Below are 18,107 nucleotides of genomic sequence, written 5' to 3'. Positions count from 1 at the left end.
CTACTGAAGAATTACTCTCGGAAGGTTTTGCTTCTGCTACCCTTTCTTCTGCCGAGCCTACTTTGGCTGATCTCTATCATTCCCTTATTTTTTTTCTTCCTCTTCCTCTTCTAGCAATATTGCCCCTGGTAGTACTTCTTTTACCTTTCCTCTATCTGTTCCAGAATTTGGGTCTTTACCTCCTTCCTCTTATTCTTATTTAGTTTTTGCTCCCCCTTCTATTCCAACTTCCTCTTTCTCCACAACTTCATCTTCTATCCCCGTTCTTCCTATATTGTTGGGAGGTTCTTTCACCACTGCTCAGGAGGAAATTCGACCTCTCTTTGGAGAGCTTACCTCTCCCGAGATAATCGATCAATTCTCTCATGAGAAAATCAAGGTATGTCTGCTATTACTTATTTATTATTTATCCATGACTGTTTTATGACCCATTCTTATGTTCATAGTGATGGATGGCCAATATGGGTCTAGCTCAACTAATGAACAACTTATATTCGGAGAACGAGAAGCTTAAACAGCAGGTTGCTGAGATGTCCTCTGCCACACTTTCAGAAGAGTTTAGGAAACAATATGAAGCCCATCTTGAGCGCTTTCAGTCTCAATTTAAATCGGCTACGGACCTCAACACTGAATTATCTTCCAAATTAGAGAAGCAGACTGTTGAGACAGATAAACTGAAATCTGATTACGAGTCTACCTTTGTTGACAAACTCAAAGCTCTGAGTTGAAGGATAATGAAATAGCTTCTTTAAACACTTCCTTGAATACAGCTAAAACAGAGGCCTCCACAAAAGATGCTGAACTGAGGTCTTCCCAGACAGCTCTGGTTGATTACAAAGTTGGTGAAGATTATCACTTTAAGGATCGGACCACGACCCTAATCAGATCTACTGAATTCAATAGGCCTATTGTAAAATCTATTTTGGCAGCTTATACTGCCGGAGCTGAGGGAGCTGTTAAGCAGTTATAGGAGCAGGGCTTCCTATCTCGTGATCCTCCTCCTAACTTCTTGGATTGACGCAAGCTGATTGATAACAGGCCTGCAAATCTATTTCCCCAATTATCTATAGAGTAACCTTTTTACCATAATCCTGATTATTGTAGGGTTAACTGCTACTGGTCATGACAACTCTTATCAGAAACTAGTTTATTTTTGTGAAGTTAAACTTCTTCTTCGTATCTGTTGTTGAAAATTGTTTGTGTTAATAAATTTTTCTGACCATTTGGTTTACATGCTTATTTCATGCTTTTATCTTTCATATTCATATGTTTTAAAATTATTCTTCCTCTGCTATCAAACTTGTTCTTTTTCATTTATGGTGGTTTACTTCCTCCTTCCCGACTTTATCCCTTCGGTAACCGGCTTTTTCTTGTTCACTTTATCCTAACATATTAAATATCGCTCGGTCTATTACCATTAGCTAACTATATTTAAATAAGATCTTATTTTTTTAATCAGTACACTATAATACCATCAATTTCGACCGGCCTATTATAACCGGTTGACTTACGCTTATGTCTACAAATATCATCTGGTACTTTATACTTAATCGGACTCCGTCTGATCGAGTATAATCATCCAATATGATATAGTCAATTTCGACCGATCTATTATATCTGCAAATATTGTCCGGTGCTTTATACTTAACTAAATCTCGTCCGATCTAGTATGACCGTTCAATATGATATAGTCAATTTTGACCAGTCTATTGTATCTGCAAATATCGTCCAGCGCTTTATACTTAACTAAATCTCATCCGATCTAGTATGACCATTCAATATGATATAGTCAATTTCGACCGGTCTATTATATCTGCAAATATCGTTCGGCGCTTTATACTCAATTAAATCTCGTCCGATCTAGTATGACCGTTTAATATGATATAGTTAATTTCGACCGGTCTATTATATCTGCAAATATCGTCCGACGTTTTATACTGAACTAAATCTCGTCCGATCTAGTATGACCGTTCAATATGATATAGTCAATTTCGACTGGTCTATTATATCTGCAAATATTGTCCGGCATTTTATACTTAACTAAATCTCGTCCGATCTAGTATGGCCGTTCAATATGATATAGTCATTTTTGACCGGTCTATTATATCTGTAAATATCGTCCGACATTTTATACTTAACTAAATCTCGTCTGATCTAGTATGACCGTTCAATATGATATAGTCAATTTTGACCGGTCTATTATATCTGCAAATATCGTCCGGCGTTTTATACTAAACTAAATCTCGTCTGGTCTAGTATAACCGTCCGGGTTTGTTGTTTAATCAGATAGATAGTTTTAAGCTACCCAATCGACCTTATACTCGACCGATTTTCCTCATACCTCTTTGATTCTTTAAGAATCAAGTGTAGAGAGGGCGAAAAACTTGCGCGTTTTCCGAGGATGATTGCTGAGTTTACCATCCTTTCTTATTTATTGAGTTTATAACAATTATGCCATCCCCTCCTTTTTTGTACCTAAGTTTTTTACAAACTATTATTGATCTTCGAGTTTCTTCTCTTTCTAGTTTTCCCCTATCTTTCTAAGGGTTTCTGGTATAGGGCCCAGAAGAAGGGCAAAGGTTTAAGACGCTCTCTTCTACTCCCCGACTATTCCTCCTTCTTCCTTTGTTCACCTTCTTTCTGCTATTCGGACATGGTCACTCCTTCTCCAGCGTGGTTTCTTTCGTGTACTTCTAGCCTTATCGATTCAGAAGAAGTGGAATTGCAAGCAAACTATGGTTTTCCTTCCTATATGGCTTGCCCTACTTCTCATAATGGTCCGCATCTTCCTCCTTTAGGAAGTATATCGATCTTCTGGGCTCAAGCTTTACAAGGTTTCCGTTTCCCTCTTCATCCCTTTTTTTTTGATGTTAGTACCTACTTTAAGATTCCTCTTAATCATCTTACTCCTCAATCTTTTTCTATCCTTGTGGGTTTTGTTGAGGTATCTAAACTACTAGATTTTCCTTTATCCCCTCGTCTTTTTCATTACTTCTTCATTCCTCAACAAGTAGACATTGGTGTTTTTAAGTTTCGTTCTCGCCCTAAAGCTATTTTGTCTAGTGGGATTCCTCCTCAAGAGGAATGGCGTCACAAATTTTTCTTTATGCGTCTCCCTTCTCCTCCCCCTTTTCCTATTGTCTGGATACACAATCTCCCCCTGTTCCTAACACTGACAACCTTCTCACTGATCCCTCTGTCTCTTTCGCCTTATCCAAGCTAAAGGGGGCTAAATTTTGCTTACCAACCTTGATTGTGGAAGGTCTGATGTTTCCCTTTGGAATAAGCTCCATTGAAACCCCCTTGGAGGTCTCTTTTGGTATGTTCGGACATTCTCGACTATGTTTATTAGTCATTTGTTAATTATTTTCTATAATAACGCCTAGTTTTTATATTTCAGCTGATGCTCTTCTACCTGCTTTCATGTATAAGAACACAACTATGACCAAGTTTTTTTGAATAAACTTGGAGAAAAATTGCTACAAGCTCGTCGAGCTAATCCTACTACCTCTACTCTGAGTTTATTATCTAAGGAGGAAGAACAACCTTTTGTTGCCATACACAAGAAACCCAGGCTTGCTGAGGAAGTTCCCTTTTGTGACACTTTTGGTACTTTTGTGCAGATCCCCATTGTTCCTTCACCTATTTCTTTTGAGAGAGGTAAAGAACTAATGCCCCTACTCACATTGTCTCCAACCTTTCTCTTAATATGATGAGACCGAGTCTACTTATTCCTTCCTCTTCTGTTATTGTTTCAGCTACTTCTGCTTCTCAGATAGCTACTACTACTTCTGCATCCTCTCAACCTCTTTCCTTGGCCTTACCTCCTCTAACTTCTAGACCACGAGCTAAAAGAACACCTTGCAGGAGATCTTCTATGAGTCCAGAACCATCATCTATTCGTGCCTCAACAACTGAATCAACTTTCATTGCTTTCCATCTTCCATCCCCTCTAGCTCTTCCTCTGTTGTTCCCCTTTCTACCACTTCCTCTCCTTCTCTTCCTTCTTCGTCCACCCGGCCTTCTTCACCTTTTGTCCCCCGACCTCTGTTTAGACAAGCTATGGGTCTGCCCTCTCAAATGGGACAAGTTTCGGATCCTCCTAGTTACGGTTTTCTACAGCTACAAGGCCCGTTGACTGAGTCTTTGCTACATAGCCAAGAGCTATTAAGGGGCACCAGTATTTAAACCGCGTTGACAGTCATAGTCGTCAAGCTGTTGCCGTAAGTGTCTTCATTATATATTATTAACGCCTTATTATTTCCCGCTAACTGCATTATTATTTTAGTTCCTTGCCTCAAGTCTTCATCTAGACCAGCTACTCATTGCTCTGAAAAGGGACAATAGCAAGTTAAAAGCTCAAGTAGAGGCACTGAAAGCCCATCTTCCTCCTTCCCACATTGAGCTTACTCAATTACAAGAGAAGATAGCTTTACAGACTCAACAAATAGAGGCTATGAAAAAAGAATTGCAGCATCAGCAACAGTTATTGAAAAACAAAGAGCTTGAAAGGAAAACCCTGGAGCAACAAGTGGATCGGTTAAATTCCAGCCTCCAAGTGGAAACTACTTTAAAAGACAAAGCTATTTCAGATGTTTCTCATAAGAACACAGTTTTAGAGAAAGTAGAGAGACTTCACAATATCTTTCTCTCTAAGCAGGCTCAAGATTCAGCCTCAAGCGAGTTTGCTCTTCTGCAAGAGCAGGAACAGAGAAAGGCTCAAGATGTAGAGATATCCTCACTCCGAAAGGAACTAGAGCAGCTTAAATTAGAAAGAAACACTTTCAAAGACCAAGCTACTAAACTATAAACTGAATTTCAAAGTTATAAGGAGCATGAGGAAGACCAATCGGAAGATAGGCGCTTAACGTATCTGAGGTCCCAATTTACTAACGAATATGTTCGCCGTATCATTGGAACTTTAAATCATTACGTGACCGGGGTTATTCAACGACTAAGAGAAGGTGGTTATCTATCTCGTGAACTCCACTCTCAATTCATAAACCGTCGCAGACTTAATCAGGAATTACCCGAAAATTTGACAAGCAACTTTAAGCGAGCATGATAGTGTATTTATAAAAGACTTGTAATTAAGTACTTGCAATTTTTATAAAATGTGTACTTACCTATTTTTCCGACCTTTATTATCTCTGCTGCTTCCTGAGAATAAGTACTATCTTGCTCAAAAGCTTTTCCTGTTGTGATATGTTAATTGATCACATGGCTCGAACAATAAGGCTTTCCATAAACTCCTTAATCTTTATTCAGGCATGATGTATATAAAGAATTCCAAAGACCTCAATGCTTCCGAGGGACGTGTAATCCCGAGCAACTTTATATGAAGAACTTCATAGGATTTATAAGTTCTTGGTCGGGCGTACAATCCCAAACGATTTTAAATAGAGAACTTCATATGAATGTGACTTATGATGGGGAATGCAATTTTAAAGGATTATATATATAAAAATTCCTCTGAACTTTGAATCCTGGTCGGGAGTGTAATACTGAATGATCTTTATAAAGAAATCCAGATGACTTTGAATCTAGGCCAGGCGTATAATCCCGAATGATTTAATACGAAGAATTTCATCAACCTTTAGTCGGGCGTGTAATCCCGATCGATTTTGTTGGTTAGCCCTAGGAGGATCGTAACGGTTCCACTGTACAAAAATTTTATACAAGTGTTGAACCTTTCCTAAACAACCTATTGTGTTCTTTAGAAGTTAAATTAGGAATCACAAACGGAGCTTAATATTATTGATTCCAAATTTAACTTATCTGTTCTTAATGGTTTAGACTTGGATCGCAAGTGGAACTTAACATTATTGATCCAAATCCACCTATGTTATAAATTCAATTAAATATTAATTTCCAAAATTGTCTTCCAAGACTGCATGGCGAGGCGCATGGCCTTCTTAGATAGGGGAGCAGCCACCACCGCCTAGACAAAGCCTTTTAAGGACAGCTAATATTTATTTTCCTTATATAACTTTAGGTTTAACCAAAAAGAACAATTGAATCACAAATTCGAAAAACAAAGAAAAGCACAAACACGAATTACTAATTTGAAAAACTAGATCTAATGTCTCTTGTGCTTGGAATTCATACAAAGAAAAATAACTAGCATGATGCGGAAAACAATTGCTAATTATACCTTTTCTTTGTATAGTAATAACCTTGAGATCTTCTGCCGTATTCCTCGCCTTGCCTTGGACGTCGTGTAAGCGACAATCCTCCAAGATGAACACCACCCAAAGCCTTATTCCTCCTCCTCTAGACTTCGGGCACCACCACCACCAAGGAGAAAAGAGAGCAAAGGGAAAAGAGAGAGAGAGAGAGAGAGGGGTCGTCCACACAAGAGGAACTCCACCAAGAGAATAAGAATTGATATCTCATGAGGTCTCCTCACCCCTTCTTTTATATTACTTTCCCAAGGCAAATAAGGAAAGACTTTTTACAAAAGTTAAAATCTTCTTCTTGTTTTTCCTTTTCCCTTTTATTTTTCCTTTTCTTTCCTCTTGATTGAATCAATCATCAAATATTAATTGGATGATGATTTAATTTTATTTATTTTGGCCGGCCCCATGCTTGGGCACCAAGCAAGGGTGGCCGGCTACATCATCAAGGGGAAGGAAAAAATTTTTATAAAATTTTATAAAAGAAGAAATCCTCCTATAAAATTTTACATGCTCTCTTTCCTAAAGTGAATGTTAAAAAAGGAAAGTTTTTAAAAATTAAAACCATGTTTTAAAATTTAAAACTTCTCTTATAAAATTTCCTTTTTTAACATGGTTATAAAAATAAAAAATTTAAATATTAAAACTTCTCTTCCTTTTTCCTAAAAACCATGAGGATGGTTAAAAAAGGAAATTAAGTTTTAAAACTTTTAAACTCTCTTTTAAACCATGTGGCCTAATTCAAATAAGGAAAGTTTTTAAATTTAAAATCTCTCTTTTAAAACTTGTAGAATTCTACAAAGAGAAGATTTTAAAAATTCAAAACGCCCCTCCTTGTTTGAATTAATGTGGTCGGCCCCCTCTTGCTTGGGCACCAAGCAAGGGGTTGGCCCCTTAAGAGGATATGGTGGCCGGCCCTTGGCTTGGTCACCAAGCCTTGGGTCGGCCCTCTCTTGGACACCAAGATGGGCTTTTAATGAGTGGTTTATAAGGCACTAATGAGGCTATGACAGGGACCTAGAGGAGAAATTGGTTTTGGCCTTCCGATGAGCTTGAGTATCCCGTGTTCACCCCGAACACACAACTCAAGTTCATCAACAATAACTCATTCCACTAGAGAGTTATTGTTGCACTACCGTACCAATCCCAAATTACATTATAGGCTCCTTCTTACCATGAATGTGTTAGTCTCCTTATGTTTAAGATAACGAATGTCCACTAATTAAGTAAGTTACTGACAACTCACTTAATTAATATCTAGCTCAAGAGTAGTACCACTCAACTTCATTGTCATGTCGGACTAAATCCACCTGTAGTGTTTAACATGACAATCCTTATGAACTCCTCTTGAGGACATTCTCACCCTAGATAACTAGGACACAGTTTCCTTCTATAATCAACAACACACACTATAAATAATATCATTTCCCAACTTATCGGGCCTATTGATTTATCGAGCTAAATCTCACCCTTTGATAAGTTAGAGAAATAAATACTAAATATATGTGCTTGTTATGATATTAGGATTAAGAGCACACACATCCATAATAACTAAGGTCTAGTTCTTTGAGTCAGTATAAAAAGAACTTACCTTAAATGGTCCTACTCAATACACTTAAAGTGTACTAGTGTAATTTATTAGTCAAGATAAACTAATACCTAATTACACTACGACTATTCCAATGGTTTGTTCCTTTCCATCTTAGTCGTGAGAAACTGTTTATAATTTATAAATAGCTGATAACATAATCTTCTATGTGTGACACCACACACCATGTTATCTACAATATAAATTAATTGAACAACTACACTTAACATAAATGTAGATATTTTTGACCAAAAGTGATTCTTTATTTCAAAAATAATTGTTTACAAAAGCTAGGCTTTTAGTATACACTCTAACAATCTCCCACTTATACTAAAAGAATAAGCTGCCACATTTGTTGCTATACATCTGATTCTCATCCCCTCCACATGCCGATCAAAAGCTTTCGTCGGAAGGGCCTTGGTGAAAGGATCTTCTTGGTTATCTGCTGATGCAATCTTGACGACGACAACTTCTCCTCGCTTTACGCTGTCTCGTATCAGGTGGTACTTGCGTTCTATTTGTTTACTTGCCTTATGGGCTCGTGGTTCCTTCAAGTTTGCAACTGCACTACTATTATCACAATAGATTGTGATTGTTAGTTAGAGCCCTAGAGCCAATCATTTGATGATTGTATTATGGACTTGTTGTATCAGATTCTTATATAAATAAAGGCATTTGTTTTGGTTATTATACTTACTTGTATTGGTGCCAAATAAACTAAGTATAATAGCGTCCTTGAGTAGAAGGTTCTTACCTATATCAATCGATTGGTTGAATCGATAGTGAGATGATATAGGGAACACTACTCTTAATCATTCCTAGTCGAGTATTAACATTCAAGGACAATGTTAATACAATAAGACTAGCATGTAGGTCAACTCGATGACTTGATCTCACAAGTCATGGATATAGAGATATCAAATGACACATGGGTATGCATTTGAGAATGTATACTGAATGACCCGCCATGAGAAAGTATCATGGATCGTTATATGAGTGCCATATACTTTCTCATGTGGCTATTAGTATGACTACTAGTCCTTAGACCTGAAGTCACCATGGATCCCTACATAAGGAGTTATGTACTTTGGTTTCGTCAAACGTCACCCGTAACTGGGTGGCCTATAAGGCGATTACTGGGTATGTAACGAATTATGCAGAGGGATGTGAGTGATGTAGATGGGATCTATCCCTCCTATATGACGGGAGAGACATCGATATTCTTGATAGAGTAAGACCACTAAGTGCATGGCCATGCCCAAATGAGTTAATATGAGATATTGAGCTCATTTGATCGAGTGAGTCTACTTGGAGTTCAAGATTTAGATTGGTCAGAGTATGACACGATCTATGCCTCACATTGATCAATCTAGATGTCTAGGATAGAAGGACACTTGTCATATATTGTGAGGAGTCACAATTAGTAGTCACAAAGTGATGTTGGATCTCAACATTCTTATAACTTGGGTAGTAATGATGTGTTGCTAGATACCGCTCATTACTTATGCTTCTAAATGGGTTTAGGAGCATCATTGCCAACGTTATAAGAACCTATAGGGTCACACACAAAGGGCAATTAGATGGAGATTAGATTCATTTGATGAACCTAAAGGATTAGGTTCATGTGATGAACCAAATTAGATTAAGAGTAATCCAAATTATGCTAATTGAGTTGGACTCAATTTAGTTCATGTGTTAAATGAGTCTAATTTGGACTTAGACTCATTGAATCAATTTAATTCAATGAATAGAGATTCATTAAATTAAAATTGACTTGAACCAATGGTTAGATTTGATCAACCATGGCAGAGAAGTGGTCAAGTTTGACTTGACTTGAGAGGAAGATGAAGAGTCAAGTTTGACTTGACCATTTGCCACCTCATTGGTGAGTTGGCAAGAAGTGGACCAATGATGATGCTCCACATCATCATGGTTACTTAAGTGAGATGCCACCTCATGGGAGTTACCAAGAGTTGTGACTCTTGGTATCCCATGGAGGTTACAACCTCCACTAAAGTGGTCGGCCACTTTGATTTCATGAGTTGAGTTTCATTTTTTGTGGTAACTCCCATCTTCTTCCTCTCTAGCTTTCTTCTTGCTCTCCCTCTCCTCCATTACTGATCTCTAAGGTTGCTAGCACATCCTTAGAGATTATTTCTCCATCTCTTGCTTGTGTGGATACACATAGAGAAGTGTCTACTTTGACACTTTCGAGATCCGGCGAACCGAGGACGAGCGGGATTGCGAAGGGCTTCGTATCAAGGGTATAACCTTTCTTCCGTGTAGATCTAGTTTAGAACTAGCGTAAGAAACTCGTACTCATAATATTTTTGAAATTTTAATCTTCGCACGGATCCGGTGGCTGGGGTTTCGGGGTTTTCGCGAGGCGAAAAAGCGGTTTTCACCGCCCGAAAAACCCAACAGTGGTATCAAAGCCACGTGCGAAGACTTGTACGAGTTTAGTTTGATTTTTTTTATGAAAAATATAGCTGCTGTGATTTTCTGTAAATTTAAGTTTTTATGGTTTTTATGAGTAATTTTCTCATAGAAGCGAAGCACAAGTGTTTATACGCTTGTCGGCTTCGACTACCGAGAAGATTTTTCCGAAACGGCAAGGTTTCGCCCCAAAATTTTTTGGGACAGCGAGCTAAGGCACTGTAGGATCACTTAGGGACACTTGCGATGGTTAGATTGTGGGTAGGGGCGCTGCCCCTAGCCCCGCAAGGGGATTCGTTCCGTGATTGCGCCCGAAAATCGCTAAACGGGACCGTCGGGAATTTTTACCCGTAAAAATTGAAAAAAATGGTATTAAAATTATAGAAAATTATGGAAATTACATAATTTAGAATTATGTATAATTTTTGATAGTCATAGCCCAAAAGGACCCAATCTGATTGGATTTGTGTTGTAATTCATATTACGGCCTGCGCGCCGTCATTTGTGTTGTGCGTGTTGTACATTTGATTCGCGACCTGCGCGTCGTGCCTTTCTCTATTTTGTATTCTTGTTGTAAATTAGTTTAGACTCGAATGTAACTCGAGTTTCAAAATTGTAATGTACAAAATTGGAGCGGTGGAAGGTCCACTCGAGACGGAGTTACGAGGAAGGCGCGAGCAACACAAGGTGGTCAAAGGGAGGAGCTTGAGAAGCTGTTGACCTTAGGTTGACCATCCGATCTTCTCATTGGCTTGAGAAGATCGTAGTAGGGCCATGACTAATCACAAATTAATTTAATTAATTGCTTGTGTGTATGTGATGCATGATTAGTAATTAATTATTGCCTAACGATTTGATTAGATCTAAATCGTGTACAAGATGCACCCTTTCTATTAGATTAGATCTATCGCGTATTTGATACACATCGACGATTAGATTAGATCTAAATCGTGTCAACTCTAATGCCTATCGTGCCGTGATACCTATCACTACCTCGATCACATGTGTTGTTGAATCTGCCAAAGCAGAGCAACACATATTATCTTGGTAGGGTACGGAGGGACAATCTTGGTCCCGCCTATCAACGCATGGGTGAGTACAACTCAATTAGATTGAGTAACTAGTTAACTCAATTGGATCGAGTTTAACTAAAGGCATTTTCCAACGGTTGGAATATAGGACATAATCACATTTATATTAATTCTTGGGCGTATTAGCCAAAGCTAACTCAAGTTTTAATATAACTGCGGATAATGATCCTATAAACAAGAGTTGCATAGAGATGTAATTGGTAAATTGTTACCTACAGATCATACTAAATCTTGGGCGTATTAGCCAAAGCTAACTCAAGGGTTAGTATGATGTGGATCTTGTCCCACATGAATTATAGAAGTCAGTGACAGCATCATTTAGTTAAAGGCCTAATTAAATGATTTAAAAGAATATGATATTTATTTTCTGCATTTTTCTATTGTAGATAACCATGACGTCAAACACGAACACTTTCTCCCTGCGTTCTGTTCTTGAGAAGGACAAGCTCAACGTAGCAAATTTCCTGGACTGGTACAGGAACTTGAGAATAGTTCTCACCCAAGTACGTAAACTGTACGTTCTGGAGCAGCCCATTCTGGAGGCTCCTCCTGCCAGTGCCACGCCAGCTGACAAAGATGCTTATAAGAAGCATCAAGATGACACATTAGATGTGTCTTGTCTAATGCTCGTGACCATGAACTCTGAGCTTCAGAAGCAACACGAGTTAATGGGCACTTATGATATGGTTGAACATCTTCGTCAACTGTATCAAGGACAAGCGAGGCATGAGAGATTTGAGATTTCAAGGGCACTGTTTCAGTGCAAGATGTCAGATGGGGCTCCCGTAGGCCCATATGTACTCAAAATGATTGGATACATAGAAAACCTACAGAGATTGGGATTCCCGCTTGGCCAAGAGCTGGCCACTGACCTGATCTTGCAATCCTTGCTGGATAGCTATAGTCAGTTCGTTCTAAACTACAATATGAACGAAATTGACAAGCCACTGCCCGAGCTGCTTAGCATGTTAAGAACTGCTGAGCTGAACCTTAAGAAGGCAAAGCCCCACTCTGTTCTGATGGTTCAGAAACACAAGGGCAAGGGCAAGCCCAAAGGCAAAGGAAAGTCCCAAGCCAAGGGCAAAGGCAAGGCACTGAAGCCTAAAGGAGGGGTCGCCAAGGATGCTACCTGCTTCCACTGCGGTCAGACCGGGCACTGGAAGAGGAACTGCAAGGTGTACCTGGAAGATCTTAAGAAGAAACGAAGTGAGACTTCCACTTCAGGTATATATGTTATAGAAGTCAATCTATCTATTTCTTCATCATGGGTATTAGATACCGGATGTGCTTCTCACATTTGTACTAATGTGCAGGCATTGAGAAATAGTAGGGCATTGGCGAAGGGCGAGGTGGACCTACGCGTAGGCAATGGAGCACGGGTTGCTGTTGTTGCTGTAGGAACTTGTCATCTATCTCTACCCTCTGGGCTTGTATTAGAATTAGATGAATGTTGTTATGTGCCAGCATTAACTAAGAACATAATTTCAGTTTCTTGTTTGGACAAGAAAGGCTTCTCTTTTATTATAAAGGACAAATGTTGTTCTGTTTATTTAAAAGACATGTTCTATTATAGTGCACCTAAAGGAGGGACTGGCTGCTGATTCACATCAGATTGATGATCACTTGTTGCTGCTCTGCTACTTGTCACTGGAGTTGAGCAACAACTTCAGAAAGATTTGGTTCAGCTGCTCTGGGCTCCTCGTTCCCCTGTGCTTGGTCCTCAGTACGAGCGGTACGGGGGCGTCCTCTTCTTGACATCTAGTTATGCAGAGAAAAAGAAAGACTTGATATATTCTCTATCCTTTCTAAACAAACTTATGTATTGTAAAATATGGTGCCCAAATAATAATTAAATAATAAGGTTTAATGGACGAATAATTTTAACAGAATTATTAGGAAATTTTAGAAATTTTCTGGGATTTAATTGGAGCTCGTATGGCGTAATCAAAGGGGATGTATTACTGGGCTCGAGAAAAGTCCGTTTAGAATACCCAGAGCTGGGAGTTAATTGAGAAACAGGTCTAGGACTTAATCAAATTTCCCTAAGTTATAAAAGGGAGAATTTCCCTTTGCCCTAAACCCCCCGACACGGCGCCAACTCCTTCCCGAGACTTCACCGCGCGGCCTCCCTCACCCTCGAGCCTTCACCTTCGTCGACCTCTTCCTCTCTCAAGCCACAGCCGCCGATCTCTCCTCCTCACGCGATCTCCTCACCTCGTGACACCACAACCGACGATTTTCCCTCTCGAGCCACAGATGCCTGCCCTAATCCTTTCCCCGCCGCCGACTTCTCCCGATTACCCTTGCGAGTTCCTGTGCACAGCCGGGACTTCTTCTTCCTCGAGCTATAGCCGCTGCTTCTCCGTGCACTAGCATCACGACACCAGCCGATCTCCCTCACGCGGGCACCACAGCTTGCGATCTCACCCTCAGCCGAAGTCGCGGCCGCCGATTCTCTCCAAGTCGTGCCCTAACCAAACCAGCAAGTAGATTCCCTTCGTAAGTATGATCCTTTAACATACTTTTGTTGGCATTTCTGTTGGGGTTTGGATTGGATGTTGTTCTTTCTTTGTAATGGTTCCGGATTCCAGTGTAGAATTGAAGGAGGTGATTGAGAATTGACTTTGGGTTCTTGACTGGTGATGGTCTCGGGTTACAGGGCAATTTTGGTGAATTGATGATTGGGCTCTTGTTCGGAGGATTGTGATGCAGTTTGTGTTGCTGGTTTTTCTGTGTTTACAGATTTCGGACAGAATTTGTTAGGTGGGTTGTGGTTTTGCTGCTGTGTAGGTTCTTTGATTATGCAGGGAAATGGATTAGGAAAAAGTAATAATGAATCATTATGGTTACAAAATGAGTGGAATGTGCTATTGACTTAGGTGAATCGAGGTTCATAGTTGAATTAGAGTTTTTTCCTAATTAAGTTAGGTTTCGGTTTAGCTAGTGTCGTTTATGAAATTAGCTAAATTGTACATTATGTAATTTACAGGACTGTAATTCGAGACGAGTACTTCGACGTGGAGATTGTTTAGCTCAGTCTACAGTTAAGGCGGGTATTTCTTACTTTGTCTCCTTAGTTCTTTGAACTTAGTGCATGAGCTATTTTTGGATAAGGATTGTTACCTTGACTCCACTCTTGTTTTCTTGCGCTTGATACTTCCACACAAATCTTTGAGTTATTCGTTTCCATATCTATACAGTCTCTTGTTGTTGTCCATGATCAGTAGCAGATACTAGATACCATATTTGTATGTTTTGACTGTTGCCTATTTATGTACTATATTGAGCATGCTGGCTTCATGTAGCATACCTGTTTCTGTTTATATATATATGATGACTGTTGCATTGTTCGCATCATGTCATTGCATGCATGCCGCATCCTCGGCCACTCGTGAGAGTGGTAGCTGGAGTTGATGCCGCTTGTCCTGTCGTGCCGCACTCGGTCATTCGTGTGAGTGGTAGCTGGAGTACGAGCAACAGGGACCCCGTCGCAGATGTAGCTAGTTAGCTACTATGCAACTGTCCCCTCGGCCACTTGTGTGAGTGGTAGCTGGAGTGGTGTACAGTCTGTCACTGACCCGGCCTCTCGACCATACAGGGGTCATGGTGCAGGGAGGTGGGCGGGAGTGACCATCTGTGCATACGCTGTTATTATATTTGTTTTGGCTGCTGTTGTTTATACTTGCTGTTATTGTTGCTTATTTATGCTGCTGTTAGTAGCTTACGCTGTCGTTGCTAGTTTATACTGCGGTTGTATCCTATGCTGACATGCTTTCTTATGATGAGATATATATTCGTTGTAGGAGTTTAGACACTGGTTATTTATTGGTAATTTGGATATACCTTACCTATTACCTTGTAGTTAATAGCAGTACAGTAGCAGATCTGCGCTACTTTAACTTTCTATTGTTAGCCTAGGATATGGCTTCAGGTATGAACATTTATGTGAACATCTTGGTAGAATCTGCTATTTCTTTTATGAGACTGTATACTCTTGGCTCGTTTTCTACTTATATGTTATGTTCATGCACTATCTCTCTCCTTACCCGCTGAGTTCCAATACTCACCACCCCGTAAAATGGTTTTCTTTCGCCAGGTAACAGGTAGATGAGTCATGGATGCTTGGAGAGATGCCGGCTGCCAGTCCTGGGTCCTACGTCACACTCGAGGATTGATTTTGGTTTATTCCTCCTTACTTGCATTTCATATTCGATGAATTTGGTATTGTGAGAATTATGTTTTGATACTTGTTTGTGGACTTGGTATTTGTGATATTTTGGTAACTTTGCAATTTGTGGGTTTTTCTTCGTTTTCTTTCCGCTGTGCTTATTTTATTTTTATTTCAGCCGTGTGGGCTGTTGTATTATGCTATATGTTTTATTCATTTATGTCCAGCCGGGTAGGCTGTGTGTATCAACTGCGTGGTTATGTTATTTCTATTTTGCATATATATTCCAGCTTAGTGTTGCTGATGTATATTTTGTATGTAGTAATGTTTCATATTGTCCGCCGTACAGGGGAGGTGCTGTCGAAATTTCTTCGGACAGGGACTCCTCTGGGGCGTGACAATTCAGTGGTATCAGAGCCCAGGTTGCGAAGCCTATTTATATGTTTCAGATTTTTGCGATTTGTTTGTCGCATTGTGGATTTTCAAGTTAATCTGATACCAATTTAGTGGTGTCAGAGCCGGTTTCGTGATCTGGATTTTCGACGTTGGGTTGTGTGTTTTTGGAATTTCGATCTGGTTCGTTCTATGATGTTCGGTTTTACGATTGTTTGTTTTTCCTTGTAAGTTGATCCCACGATGGGACTCTCGAGTTGTGGGACCAGGCAGCGGCAGATATCTCCGAGCTATAGGATGTAAGTGGTATATTGCTAAAACATTTTCCTTACATACTTATTATTAACAGGAATGGCACGAAAAGGGTCGACTGCTATGAATCACCGTGGACAAGGTCGACCACGAAAACAACCCACGGTATCGATGGGTCCCGAACCTGCTGGCCAAGAGACGGAGGTTACAGGAAACCCGAATGAGGTTGATTCAGGTAGCAGTGATCGGAATCCTCCCACCTCTACTAGGGAGCATGAGTTACGGACGCCGGGAGCACCACCTTCTATACCTGCTCCAGACACTACTGGTTGGGTGATGGATAGAGCCCGAATACCCTTGTTGGCGAAGTCTGTGAAGGATCGAACTACGCTGTTCCATGGGGGTGCTGACCCTTGGGCGGCTCGTAGCTGGTTGAAGAACTTGGAGGGTACATTTTGGTACATGAAGTGTACAGATGAAGAGAAGGTGGAGTTGGCTGCATATCATCTCCGGGATCAAGCCGTCACTTGGTGGGACATGCAGAAGTCGATCTTTGGGGAACAACGTATCACGTGGCAGATGTACCGGGAGGCATTTGAGAGACAGTATTTTCCGGTTACATTTTGTCTAGCCCGTCGTCAGGAGTTTCTGAACCTCAAGCAAGGTGACCGTTCTGTGATGGAGTATAATGCAGAATTCAGTAGACTGGCTGAGTTCTGTCCTCATCTGGTGGCTCAGGATTATGATCGGATGCATCAGTTTACTCAAGGACTTGCGGCATACATACGACTCAAGATGTCCGGATTTCCCGGTAGTTCTTATCGAGAGGTTTTAGATCGGGCGTTATTCATTGAGATGACTCAGCAACAGGTGAATCTGGAAAAAGGTAATAATAAACAAGTGACGCAGAAGAAGGAGAAAAGAGGACAGAGCTCACAGGTTACTTCAGGAGGGTCCTCTCCACCTCAGAAGACAAGGCGAACCTCGGATGGGGGTTCTCGTTCCTCTCAACGAGACCGGAAGAACAACTTCGGAGGGATCACGTGTTTTCAGTGTGGCTCCAAAAGTCATACCAGGAATGATTGCCCGTTGGATCACGCTATATGCTTCTATTGTAAGCTTCCAGGGCACGAGAGTCGGGGTTGCCCTATGAAGGCTCAGTTAGAGACGACTAAAGATACCACTCAGGGAGGGCGATCCACCCCGCCATGACAGCAGAAAGGACCTCAAAGGACTCAGAACGCTTCATATCAGCCGCAACTGCCGGGACCCCAGGGAAAAGTATACCATATCCAGAGTCAGGATTATCTAGTGATGCCAACGACCACGCAGTACTCGACCGCAGCGTCCCCTTATCAGACGTATCCGATACAGCAAGATCCTGCACTTCCATCTCAGCCTTATTCGGCATTCCAGCCACAGACTCAGCCTCAGTACCCGCAGCAGCAGCAGGGTGACGCTCCTCCGATTCCACGTCAGCCTACTTTAAGGATGCCACCATCGAGTGCAGAGGTGGGACGAGGTTATGCCGTCACACGGGAGGAGGCACAGCGGGCTGAGGGATTGGACTTCCGAGGTATTAACCACTTTAAACATTTTGTGTAGATCTATTGATAGATACTGGTAGTTCTCATTCGTTCATCTCTCGGGTATCTTTGGATAAGATTAGGGGTCCCCTACACGCTAGACACATGAGTTAACAGTATCTGTACCATCTAAAGGGGTACTTATTAGTAGTCAAGAAGTCAAAGAATGTTCTTTGGACTTAGTTGGTCAGACACTGGTGATGGATCTATAGGTGGGGTTTGACCTCATACTAAGCTTAGAGTGGATGGCTATAAAACATGTCATTTGTGGTTTAACGTGGTTAGGTAGTAAATTTGGGGACCAAATTTTTATTAGTGGGGGAGAATGTAAAATACGGTGCCCAAATAATAATTAAATAATAAGGTTTAATGGACGAATAATTTTAACAGAATTATTAGGAATTTTTAGAAATTTTC

At 40.5% G+C, this 18,107-nt stretch overlaps 1 protein-coding gene across 1 annotated transcript; it reads left to right on the top strand.

The window, feature by feature from the left end:
* The first annotated feature begins 16,275 nt into the window (after positions 1-16,275).
* On the top strand, positions 16,276-17,316 carry LOC122011052. Its single transcript, XM_042567494.1, has one exon. The coding sequence runs from the start codon at positions 16,276-16,278 to the stop codon at positions 17,314-17,316; it is 1,041 nt and encodes a 346-aa protein (XP_042423428.1).
* The last annotated feature ends 791 nt before the right edge of the window (positions 17,317-18,107 follow it).

Source organism: Zingiber officinale, chromosome 8A, assembly GCF_018446385.1.
Source record: "Zingiber officinale cultivar Zhangliang chromosome 8A, Zo_v1.1, whole genome shotgun sequence".
Lineage (NCBI taxonomy): Eukaryota > Viridiplantae > Streptophyta > Magnoliopsida > Zingiberales > Zingiberaceae > Zingiber > Zingiber officinale.
The sequence above is the reverse complement of the archived record's forward strand: the minus strand, read 5'-3'. Positions and strand labels throughout refer to the sequence as shown.